Source organism: Piliocolobus tephrosceles, chromosome 11 (genome assembly GCF_002776525.5).
Source record: "Piliocolobus tephrosceles isolate RC106 chromosome 11, ASM277652v3, whole genome shotgun sequence".
NCBI lineage: Eukaryota > Metazoa > Chordata > Mammalia > Primates > Cercopithecidae > Piliocolobus > Piliocolobus tephrosceles.
This window is the reverse complement of record NC_045444.1, coordinates 104850486-104860919: the sequence shown is the minus strand read 5'-3', so window position 1 is coordinate 104860919 and position 10434 is coordinate 104850486. Positions and strand designations below refer to the sequence as shown.

Genomic DNA, 10434 nt, shown 5'->3' with positions numbered 1-10434 from the left:
CTGACCTCGTGATCCGCCCACCTCGGCCTCCCAGAGTCCTGGGATTACAGGCATGAGCCACCGCGCCTGGCCCGGCCTAGACTCTTCTTGTAGGACTCCATCTGTAGCATTGCTCTTAGCTTATCTGCTCTCATTAAGGCTTTTTGTGGAGGGGACAAAAAACAACAACACAAATACAGGTAGGCATTTGGGCATTTGCCTAACCCACTTCCAGAGTTTTTCAGTCTGTGGGGCGGCAGGCAATGCTTTAGTTGGGCTCCCACACTCTTCACTATCTTCTCCTGTGTTCCTTGCAGTAGCTCAGACTCCTTCCCTCAGTGCTCCCTCCATCTCACCTCCAGGCCTTTGCATATGCTGCTTCTTCCTGTAACAGCCTCTATACCCTTGGCCTGGTGAATAACTTCTTGTCCTTCAGGATCCAGTTCTGCCATGCCCTCCTCCAGGAAGCCATTCTTGATTTCTCCTGGGTCAGGCGATGTGTTCCCTTAGCACAATGCCCTCCTCTTCTACCCAGGCAAGCCACAGCAGTGAGGCTGCCAGTAGTGACAATGCACTAAGGAACAATGCACTGAGGCCGGGTGCAGTGGCTCATGTCTATAATCCCAGCACTTTGGGAGTCTGAGGCGGGAGGATCACCTGAGGTTGGGAGTTTGAGACCAGCCTGACCAACATGGAGAAACACCATCACCACAAAAAATACAAAATTAGCTGGGTATGGTGGCACATGCCTGTAATCCCAGCTAAGCTACTCGGGAGGCTGAGGCAGGAGAATCACTTGAACCCGGGAGGCGAAGTTTGCAGTGAGCTGATATCAAATCATTGCACTCCAGCCTGGGCAACAAGAGCCAAACTCCATCTCAAAAAAAAAAAAAAAAAAAGAAAAAAGAAAGAAACAATGCACTAGTTTCTGGGTGACTGGGGAAGGAGAAAGACAGTGTAAAGCCAAGCCTACTCTGGATATATTAAAGCAGGAAGGTGATTCTTCTCTGTTCTGGGATCTGCCTCCAGAGAGTTACATTTGATCTGTTTAGGAGAGTGGATTGGCACATGGGTTCTGGAGCCAGACTCTCTGAGTCCAAATTCTGGCTCTGACACTAACCAGTGAGTGGCCATGAGCCTTGACCTCTTCCTCATCTGTAATATGGGAATAGTAATAGAAACCACCTCATAGGGATATAGTGAGAATCACATGCATTATGGGTTTCCTCTTAATATTGTTACTATTTTTAAAAAGCTTTTTTATTTTATTTTGTGTTTTAGAGACAGGGTCTCACTCTGTTGCCCAGGCTGGAGTGCAGTAACAAGATCATAACTTACCATGCCCTTGGACTTGAGGACTCAAGGTATCTTACCTCCTCAGCATCCTGAGCAGCTGGGACTACAAGTACCTGCTGCCATGGGTGGCTAATTCAAAAAAATCTTTTTGGCGGGGCGCAGTGGCTCACGCCTGTAATCTCAGCTCTTTGAGAGACCTAGGTGAGTGGATCACTTGAGATCAGGAGTTCGAGACCAGCCTGGCCAACATGATGCTATCCCTTCTCTACTAAAAATACAAAAATTAGCTGGGTATGGTGGCCCATGCCTGTAGTCCCAGCTACTCAGGAGGCTGAGGCAGGAGAATCGCTTGAACCTGGGAGGCGGAAGTTACAGTGAGTGGAGATGGCGCCACTGCACTCCAGCCTGGGTGACAATGCAAGGCTCTGCCTCTAAATAAATAAATAAGTTTTGCTGTAGAGACAAGGCCTCACTACGTAGCCCAGTCTCCTACTCCTGGCCTCAAGCAATCATCCGGCCCGGCCTCCCAAAGTGCTGGGATTACAGGCGTGAGCCACTGAGTCCAGGCTATTATTACTATTTATTTCCTTCCTCCTCCCTGGAGCCCCATACTAGGACAAGGCTACATTAGGCACTCTCACTGCATGTCTAGATTCCCTTCTTAGCCCTTCCCGTGCCCTATACTTTTATATCCCCCATGGGATTAATGAGGGCTGTTACTTCCTCTCTAGGCTGACTGTGGACCATGCAAGTGGCGCCTGGTCTGTTTGCTGGCCACAGCATTACTAGACCCACTACCTGGTACTTCAGAATTGCTCAACATGTTTTTTCTTTATGCCGAGAAATGCATCTCTGTTTTTTTTTTTTTTTTTTAACTTTTTTTTTAGAGACAGAGTCTGTCTTTGTTGCCCAGGCTGGAGTACAGTGGCGCAATCACAGCTCACTGCAGCCTTGAACACCTGGGTTCAAGCAATCCTCCCCGCTCAACTTCCTAAGTAGCTGAGACTACAGCCTGGTGTCACCATGCCCAGCTGATTTTTTGTATTTTTTGTAGAGACAGGGTCTCGCTGTGTTATCCAGACTGGTCTCACACTCCTAGACTCAAGTATCTGCTGCCTGGGCCTCCCAAAGTGTTGGAATTACAGGCATGAGCCACTGTGGCCGGCTGAGAAATGTACGTCAGTATTATGGAGCAAGAGGACAGAGTCATGGTGGTTCTGGGAACAAATACTAAGATTTTAAAATAAACCAGTTTTGAAATAGATGTCACACAGGAGACACGGAAGTGGCTCAACTCCTCCTCCCTATTGCAGGCGCCTGATATGAGCTCAGTAAAAGATGAACCTGGTGGGTTGCAAGCTGCTGCCTTGGCCTCCTCCAAGCGCTGCAGGGTTTCTGGGACTAAAGGGAGCTCTGTGGATCTTTCTGGGAATGTTCTGGGTGCATGGGCTTGGATCAGCCTGTTTCAGTTCTCCACAGATGAAGAGAACTTGCCAGGGCCTGGGCGGCCCTCTGTGATCCAGCCCTGCCCATCTTGCAGTTACTGCATGCTTTTCTCTTGTCCTGTCATGCTCCAGCCTCAATGGTCTGTTCCCAACATGCCATGCTCACAGCCTTTGCACTTGCTCTTCCTTCTGCCTAGAAGGCTTTTCCCTCAGCTCTTCACAAGTCTGACTCCTTATCATTTAGGTCCCAGCTCAACTGAGACCCTAGAGAGGTTTTCCCTGAAGTCCCCACCCTCAACTCTCCATCATTGCAGAAAGTTCTATTGGGTACCACTGCTCTTGACCACAGACATGCATTACATTTTCCTACTTCTGTCCTTTGCTCATGTTATTTGCTTTGCCTGGAATGCTTTACCTGACCTTAATAGAAATCCAACTCATGTAGAATTTGGCAATATGTTAAAAGTTTTAAAATTAGTTCAGCAATGCCACTTGTCAGAATGTATCCTTAAGGAAATAACTGTTGATATATGCAGAGATTTAGCTACAAGGATGTTCAGTGCAACACTGTTTATAATAGCAAAAATAGAGGCTGTGTGCAGTGGCTTATGCCTGTAACCTCAACACATTGGGAGGCTGAGGGAGGTGGATAGCTTGAGCCCAGGAGTTTGAGAGCAGCCTGGGCAACACAGGGAGACTGGTCTCTGAAAAAAAAAAAAGAGAAAATAGGCCGGGTGCGGGCTCACGCCTGTAATCCCAGGACTCTGGGAGGCCGAGGCGGGCGGATCACGAGGTCAGGAGATAGAGACCATCCTGGCTAACACAGTGAAACCCTGTCTCTACTAAAAAAATACAAAATATTACCCGGGCGTAGTGCCGGGTGCCTGTGTCCCAGTTACTCGGGAGACTGAGGCAGGAGAATGGCGTGAACTTGGGAGGCAGAGCTTTCAGTGAGCTGAGATCACGCCACTGCACTCCAGCCTGGGCGACAAAGCGAGACTCCATCTCAAAAAAAAAAAAAAAAAAAAAGAAAGAAAGAAAGAAAGGAAAAAGAAATTGAGGCTGGATGCAGTGGCTCATGCCTGCAATCCCAGAACTTTGGGGGACCAAGGTGGAAGGGTCAGTTGAGGCCAGGAGTTTGAGACCAGCCTGAGCAACATAGTGAGAACCTCATCTCTTAAAAAAAAGAAAAAAAAATTAGCCCAGTGTGATGGTGCAAGCCTGCAGTCCCAGCCACTCAGGCTGAGGTGGAAGGATCACTTGAGCTCAGGAAGTCAAGGCTGCAGTGAGCAGTGATTGTGCCACAGCATTTCAGTCTGGGTGACAGAGCAAGACCCAGTCAAAAATAAATAAATAAAGTCCCCTGAAGTTATAAAGACCAAACAGTCTAGAAAAGGGCTTGACAGAGTGAGCACTCAACAAACATCAGCTGCTTTTATGCATAGGAGAACAGAGAGGATTTTTGCCGAAACTTTGAGCAGCTGCTTCTAGGTAGAGAGATTAAAATGATTTCGTTTTCTTCTTTTGGTTTATCTCCCTTTCCCAAGTTTTATCTTATGAACATGAATTTCTTTTGAAATAAGGGAGAAAGACAATAAGAGATATATTTTTTTAAATCTTCAAGGCTCAACTCAAGTGATGGTCCTCCATGAAGCCTTTTTTCCGTGATTCTCGGGTCCTCCCCCTCCCGGATCCCACCCAGCCTTATAGGTGTCTGGTCATACTGTCCACTAGAGAGCAAAGCGTCTCTGGGGTCTGCAGCAGCAGGTCTGATGAACGAACAAGGGAGGGAGGGAGACTGTACCCCCACCACTTCCTCAGGCAGGGGAGCTTGCCTCAAGTTTGCTACAGAGCATCCGGACAGAAGCCACTGGCCAGCACTGACGTTCCACGATGAGCCCAGAGGATGTGATGATCATCTGCCCATTATTTTTACTCTCGGACCCCCCACCTCCGGAGTTTGGGGGTCCCTGTGTGTCAGTGGGAACCGGGAGGAGCTGAGCATGAGTGCTAGCTGCGTTTGCGAGATTTCAGGGGTTTTGAGCTAAGCCAGCGGTGCTCCGCGTCGGCCCTCCTCCCTCCCTAGTCCCCGCCGCATGTTCTTTTACTTTAGGCGCTGGGTTGGGCAATTATGCTCCGCGGCGACCGCTACGGTAAGATCTGAGTGCCAAGGCGCCCCGCCCCTCCGTGCTAACCTAGTAAGCGTGTGGGCTTTTGCTTTTTCTTTCTGGTTTTTTTTTTTTTTTTTTTTTTTTTTTGAGACGGAGTCTCGCTCTGTCGCCCAGGCTGGAGTGCAATGGCGCGATCTCGGCTCACTGCAACCTCCGCCTCCCGGGTTCAAGCGATCCTCCTGCCTCAGCCTCCTGAGTAGCTGGGATTACAGGCGCGCGCCACCACGCCCGACTATTTTTTGTATTTTTAGTAAAGATGGGGTTTCACCATGTTGCCCGGGCTGGTCCTGATCTCCTGACCTACTGATCCGCCCGCCTCGGCCTCGCAAAGTGCTGGGAATACATGTTTAAGCCACCGCGCCTGGCCAAGTGTGGGCTTTCAAGTCCAACGTTCAGGTTCAAATTCTGCCTCCCCACCTGGCAACTCCAAAAGTTGAACTTTCGTGTGGCTCTGTGTTCTCATCTGCAGAATGGAGATAACGAAGAAAACAGCATCTAGGAGGAAAGGCTGAAATCCGCTCGAGGTACGACCGTAATGGTTCCTATTTCTAGCCCGAGACACGAGACGCTAGCCAGGGAAGCTGTCGGCGGGCGCTACAGAGCCGCAGGAGGGCCCCGTTTATTCCCCCAAAACCACAGCCCGGAAAGCGCCCCCGCCCCGGCGCGTCCCGCCCGCGTCCCAGCCCGACTCCGGGTTTCCTGCCCTGTACCGGCCTGGGCCCAGCCTAGCCCGCCCCCGAGCGGGCGTCTCCCTCCGGCTCCAGGGAGCGGAAAGGGTTGGGCCGGTGGGAGGAGCCCAAGGCCGGTGACGACGGACGCCGCGGGTCGAAGGGGCCGAAGAACTCGGCAGCGAAGGTGACCACGTCCTCCGGCTGGCGCAGCAGCAGGAAGAGCAGGAAGTCAGAGATGAGCGCGTGGGCTTCGGGGTGCTGCCGCAGATAGCTGGCGTGGCCGAGCCGGAGCTCCTCCTGGCGGGGGACAGAGCCAGAGCCTCAGCCGGACGGGATCCCCGCGCCCCAGGAGCCCCCACCCACTCGCTCCAAGGAGAGCTAAGGGGCACTGGAGACTTCTAGCCCCTATGGGTGTGCATTTCAATCAGGGGCAGAGAGATCAGTAATGAATTTAAGGTCCATGGGGGAATGGGAACCCCAGGCTGGTGGAGCCTGCCCTCACCTTACGGTCCAGGAACTTCGAATAGAGTTCCATATCCTCCTCCCACACCGGGGGCTTCTTCTCAAACACTGGGCGTGGCTCAATCTCATCTGGGTGGGGAACAAAGAAGGCTGGGCGTCCCCACCCCAGAACCTTCCCTGGATACACAGCGGGATCCCGAGAACATCCAAACAGAAGGCTCAGGTGAAACCCCAGGATTCTGCACATATGGGCAGAGTTGCAGGAAGGGACTCCCAGTAAGAAAGATCCTCCTCTTACTGCTTGGGGTCAGGGGCTGGAGGGCAGATGTTCTCCAGCTGATTCCAGGCTCCCGTCCCGTACACTTGGTCGAGCCCCCTGCATCCTGGAAGGCCCAGGTTTCCCCACTCCCCTTCACTCTCCCTGGATGCCCAAGGCCTGGGCTTCACTCACCCTCTTCCCTCAAGATGGGCATCTTGGTGATGATGCAGCATCCTGGGGAGCCCACCTGTATTCTCTTGGCAAGGTGCCTGGAGTGCAACACAACATGCGAGAGTGAGAATCTTCCCAGGCAGCCTGGTATGGACTGAATTGTTCTAAACCCCAGTGTGGTGGTATTTGGAGGTAGGGCCTTTGGGGAGGTCATTACGTTACATGCAGTCATAAGGGTGGGGCCCCAATCAGATAGGATTGGTTCTCTTATAAGAAAAGGAAGAGATGCCAGAGAGCTTTCTCTTCACTCAGGCACAGAAGAAAGGCCATGTGAAGACACATTGAGAAGGCAGCCATCTGCAAGCTAGGAAGAGAGCCCTCACCAGAAACCAACTCTGATGGCACCATGATCTTGGACTTCCAGCCTTCCTGCAAATACATTTCTCTTGAAGCCACCCAGCCTGTGGTATTTTGTTATGGCAGCCTAAGCTGACTCATACATGACAGTGCCCCTTGAGAGACCTGTCCTGGGCCTCTTTACTTCTGCCTCCCTCTTTTTTTTTTGAGTTCCTGGGTGGTGGTCATTTCTGGATCTCCACATAACACACAGGGCTTGGCAAGTATTAGGCTCCCCATTTAAAAAAAAACAAAAAGGATCTTTAGAGGTACAGCACTAGTAAATCATGGAGCCTCTTGGCCAGGCACGGTGGCTCATGCCTGTAATCCTAGCACTTTGGGAGGTTGAGATGGGTGGATCACTTGAGGTCAGGAGTTTGAGACCATCCTGCCCAACATAGTGAAATGCCATCTGTACTAAAAATACAAAAAACCGGGCAGACATAGCAGGCTCCTGTAATCCCAGGTATTTCGGTGGCTGAGGCATGAGAATCACTTGAACCTGGGAGGTGGAGGTTGTAGTGAACCAAGATTGCATCACTGTACTCCAGTCTGGGCAACAGAGCAAGACTGTCTCAAAAAGAGAGGCCTGTCACAGTGGCTCACGCTTGTTGCAGTGGCTCATGCCTGTAATCCCAGTACTTTAGGAGGCCAAGATGAGTGGATCACTTGAGGTCAGGTGTTCGAGACCAGCCTGGCCAACATGGTGAAACCCTGCTTCTACTAAAAATACAAAAATTAGCCAGGCATGGTGGCAGGCACCTGTAGTCCCAGCTACTTGGGAGGCTGAAGCAAGGGGATCACTTGAACCCGGAAGGCAGAGGTTGCAATTAGCTAAGATCATGCCATGGCATTCCAGTCTAGGCAACAGAGCGAGACTCCATCAAGAAACAGAGAGGGAGAGAGGAAGGAAGGAAGGAGGGAGGGAGGAAGGGAGGGAAGGAGGGGAGGAAAGAAGGAGGAAGGGAGGAAAGGAGGGAGGGAAGGAAGGAAGGAGAGAGACAGAGAAAGAAAGAAAGAAAAGAAAAATTATGAAATCTCCTGCTATGCGGCATTCAAAATAGAAAGGTTGGCCTGGAGCTGTGGTGCATACCTGTAGTCCTAGCTACTAAGAAGGCTGAAGCAAGGGTATTGCTTGAGCCCAGGAGTTGGAGGCTGCAGTGGGCTATGAGCACACCAAAACCAAAAACATACTAAGTTATGAGATAAAGCCAGCAATGTTTTGATTACCTTTTCCCCAGTGTAGCGATCATGTTAATACGTATTCTGAAATTTTAAGAAATAAACTCGGCTGGACTCTGTCTCAAAAAGAAACAAAAAACCTCTCTCTTCCACCTCAGTTTTCTTTGCTGTCCCCTAGGCTGGAGTGCAGTGGCACGATCTCGGCTCACTGCAAGCTCTGACTCCTGGGTTCACACCATTCTCCTGCCTCAGCCTCCGGAGTAGCTGGGACTACAGGTGCCCGCCACCATACCTGGCTAATTTTTTGTATTTTTAGTAGAGACGGGGTTTCACTGTGTTAGCCAGGATGGTCTCAATCTCCTGACCCCGTGATCCGCCCGCCTTGGCCTCCCAAAGTGCTGGGATTACAGGCGTGAGCCACCACTCCTGGCCCTGAATTTTCTTATGCTTTGGAGCCAGTGCTTTGCTGGAGACTGCATGGCAGCCTGCCACAGGCAACTCTTCCAGCACAGTGATTTCATCAGGTGTGCAGTCATTCAAACCTTGGTGGTTTTCAATATTACCCCTTACACAGTGGTGGCTTCACTAGTTACACCTCAGGCCTGTGGTGTGCAGTGAGGTTTGGGAGGCACTGTGAGGGTTAAGAGGACGAGCAAATAAATGAAGAGTGAATAATATGGATAAAGCGGAGGGACACTCCTATCTCAATGCCAGCTCTTCCTGGTGCTATCCCCAGAAGCAGCTGGTCTCCTTGAGCACCTACAAGCTCAGCACCACCCCTCTGGGCCCACCATCAGCAGCTCACCCATCGGAGAGCAGGTAGTACTGGCAGGACATGGGGATGCCCTCCTCTGAGTGGACAGTCTGCTCCACGATGAAGACTTCGGCTTGCTGATGGTCTACCCGGATGGTCTGGAAGCCCAGGTCTTGCTGGCAACAGCCAAAATTGGGGGGTGGGAGGTAAGGTGGATGCCCGCCAAGGGCTCTCCATTATCTCAGCCTTTTCTGTATCTCATAACAACCTCCCAACATTTGAGGTTGCATCTCCAAACCTCCAAGCTCAGTTGGCGACCCCTCATAGGGAGCTAGCTCCAGGTTGCCCCTGCCCTGGCCTTTCCCATGTCATCACGCTGACCAAGTGCTTCTAGTTGGCAAATTCTGTTACAGGGATGAGAAGCAGTATGGGGAGGGGTGTGGGAGTGGAGAGGGAGGATGAGCTACTAGGGCCAGTGGGTGGCGGTAAAGTGAGGCTCAGAAGTGTGAGACCAGACAGATTTGTGGCCACCTCAGACCTCTGCTGTTGCTGGCAGGCTGTCCCTGTTGTAATTAAAACTTAAACCCCTGTTATAGCTGCGGCTATGGAGAGAAAAGTGCTAATGTTAAATACATGTTTCAAAGAACACGGAGCGGAATGGATTGTGCTTGTTCATGTCAAATGCATTGCTGCTTGGGGTGTTTTGATAGACAAGTCTGGAATGTAATTTACAAAGATGGTCAAAGAAACACAAATCAGCCCCCATAGTGTCTCGCTGGAAATTGTGTGTTCAGTGACACGGCTCTAAAATCACCTATTGCAGCAAGTCCTAGGCATGTGATCATGAAATTTTAGTTAAAAACAAAAAACAAAACAGAAATGGAACACCCTCTGGGGTTAAGAAATAATAAAGGAAGGGCTGGGTGCGGTGGCTCACGCCTGTAATCCCAGCACTCTGGGAGGCTGAGGCAGGTGGATCACGAGGTCAGGAGTTCAAGACCAGCCTGGCCAACATGGTGGAACCCCATCTCTACTAAAAATACAAAAATTAGCCAGGCGTGGTGGCACATGTCTGTATTCCCAGCTACTTGGGAGACTGAGGCAGGAAAATAGCTTGAAGTCAGGAGGCGGAGGTTGCAGTGAGCCAAGACTGCCACTGCGCTCCAGCCTGGTGACAGAGCGAGACTGTCTCAAACAGACAAGCAAACAAATGAAATAATAAAGGAATATTTCAGTAAAGTTGGACAGTTATACTTCCTAAAGTTAAAAAATGATTTATTTTTATTTATTTATTTTTTTGAGACAGAGTCTCCCTCTGTTGCCCAGGCTGGAGTGCAGTTGTGCCATCTCGGTTCACTGCAACCTTTGCCTCCTGGGTTCAAGCGATGATTCTCCTGCCTTAGCCTCCCGAGTAGCCAGGATTATAGGCGCTCACCACCATGCCCAGCTAATTTTTGTATTTTTAGTAGAGACAGGGTTTCACCATGTTGGCCAGGCTGATCTTGACCTCCTAACTTCAAGTGATCTGCCCACCTTTGCCTCCTAAAGTGCTGGGATTACAGGCATGAGTCACTGTGCCTGGCAAAAATGATGTATTTTTTAAATCAGCCTTGCACTGTATTTATTTTTCCTGGACTGACTTCTGTGC

At 50.6% G+C, this 10434-nt stretch overlaps 1 protein-coding gene across 2 annotated transcripts in view; it reads right to left on the bottom strand.

The window, feature by feature from the left end:
- Window positions 1–5140: 5140 nt before the first annotated feature.
- The window catches only part of CATIP (ciliogenesis associated TTC17 interacting protein), a 13542-nt gene continuing 8248 nt past the window's right edge, over window positions 5141–10434 (bottom strand). Inside the window, exons 7-10 of one of the 2 annotated variants that reach the window (XM_023221034.2) lie at window positions 8838–8962; window positions 6476–6552; window positions 6065–6153; window positions 5141–5859 (exon numbers count right to left, since the gene is read on the bottom strand). In XM_023221034.2, the coding sequence (XP_023076802.1) occupies window positions 5617–5859; window positions 6065–6153; window positions 6476–6552; window positions 8838–8962 (534 nt within the window). In that variant the 3' untranslated portion in view covers window positions 5141–5616. The remainder of the gene's footprint in view (window positions 5860–6064; window positions 6154–6475; window positions 6553–8837; window positions 8963–10434) is intronic. The other variant, XM_023221039.1, reaches the window with a different exon arrangement.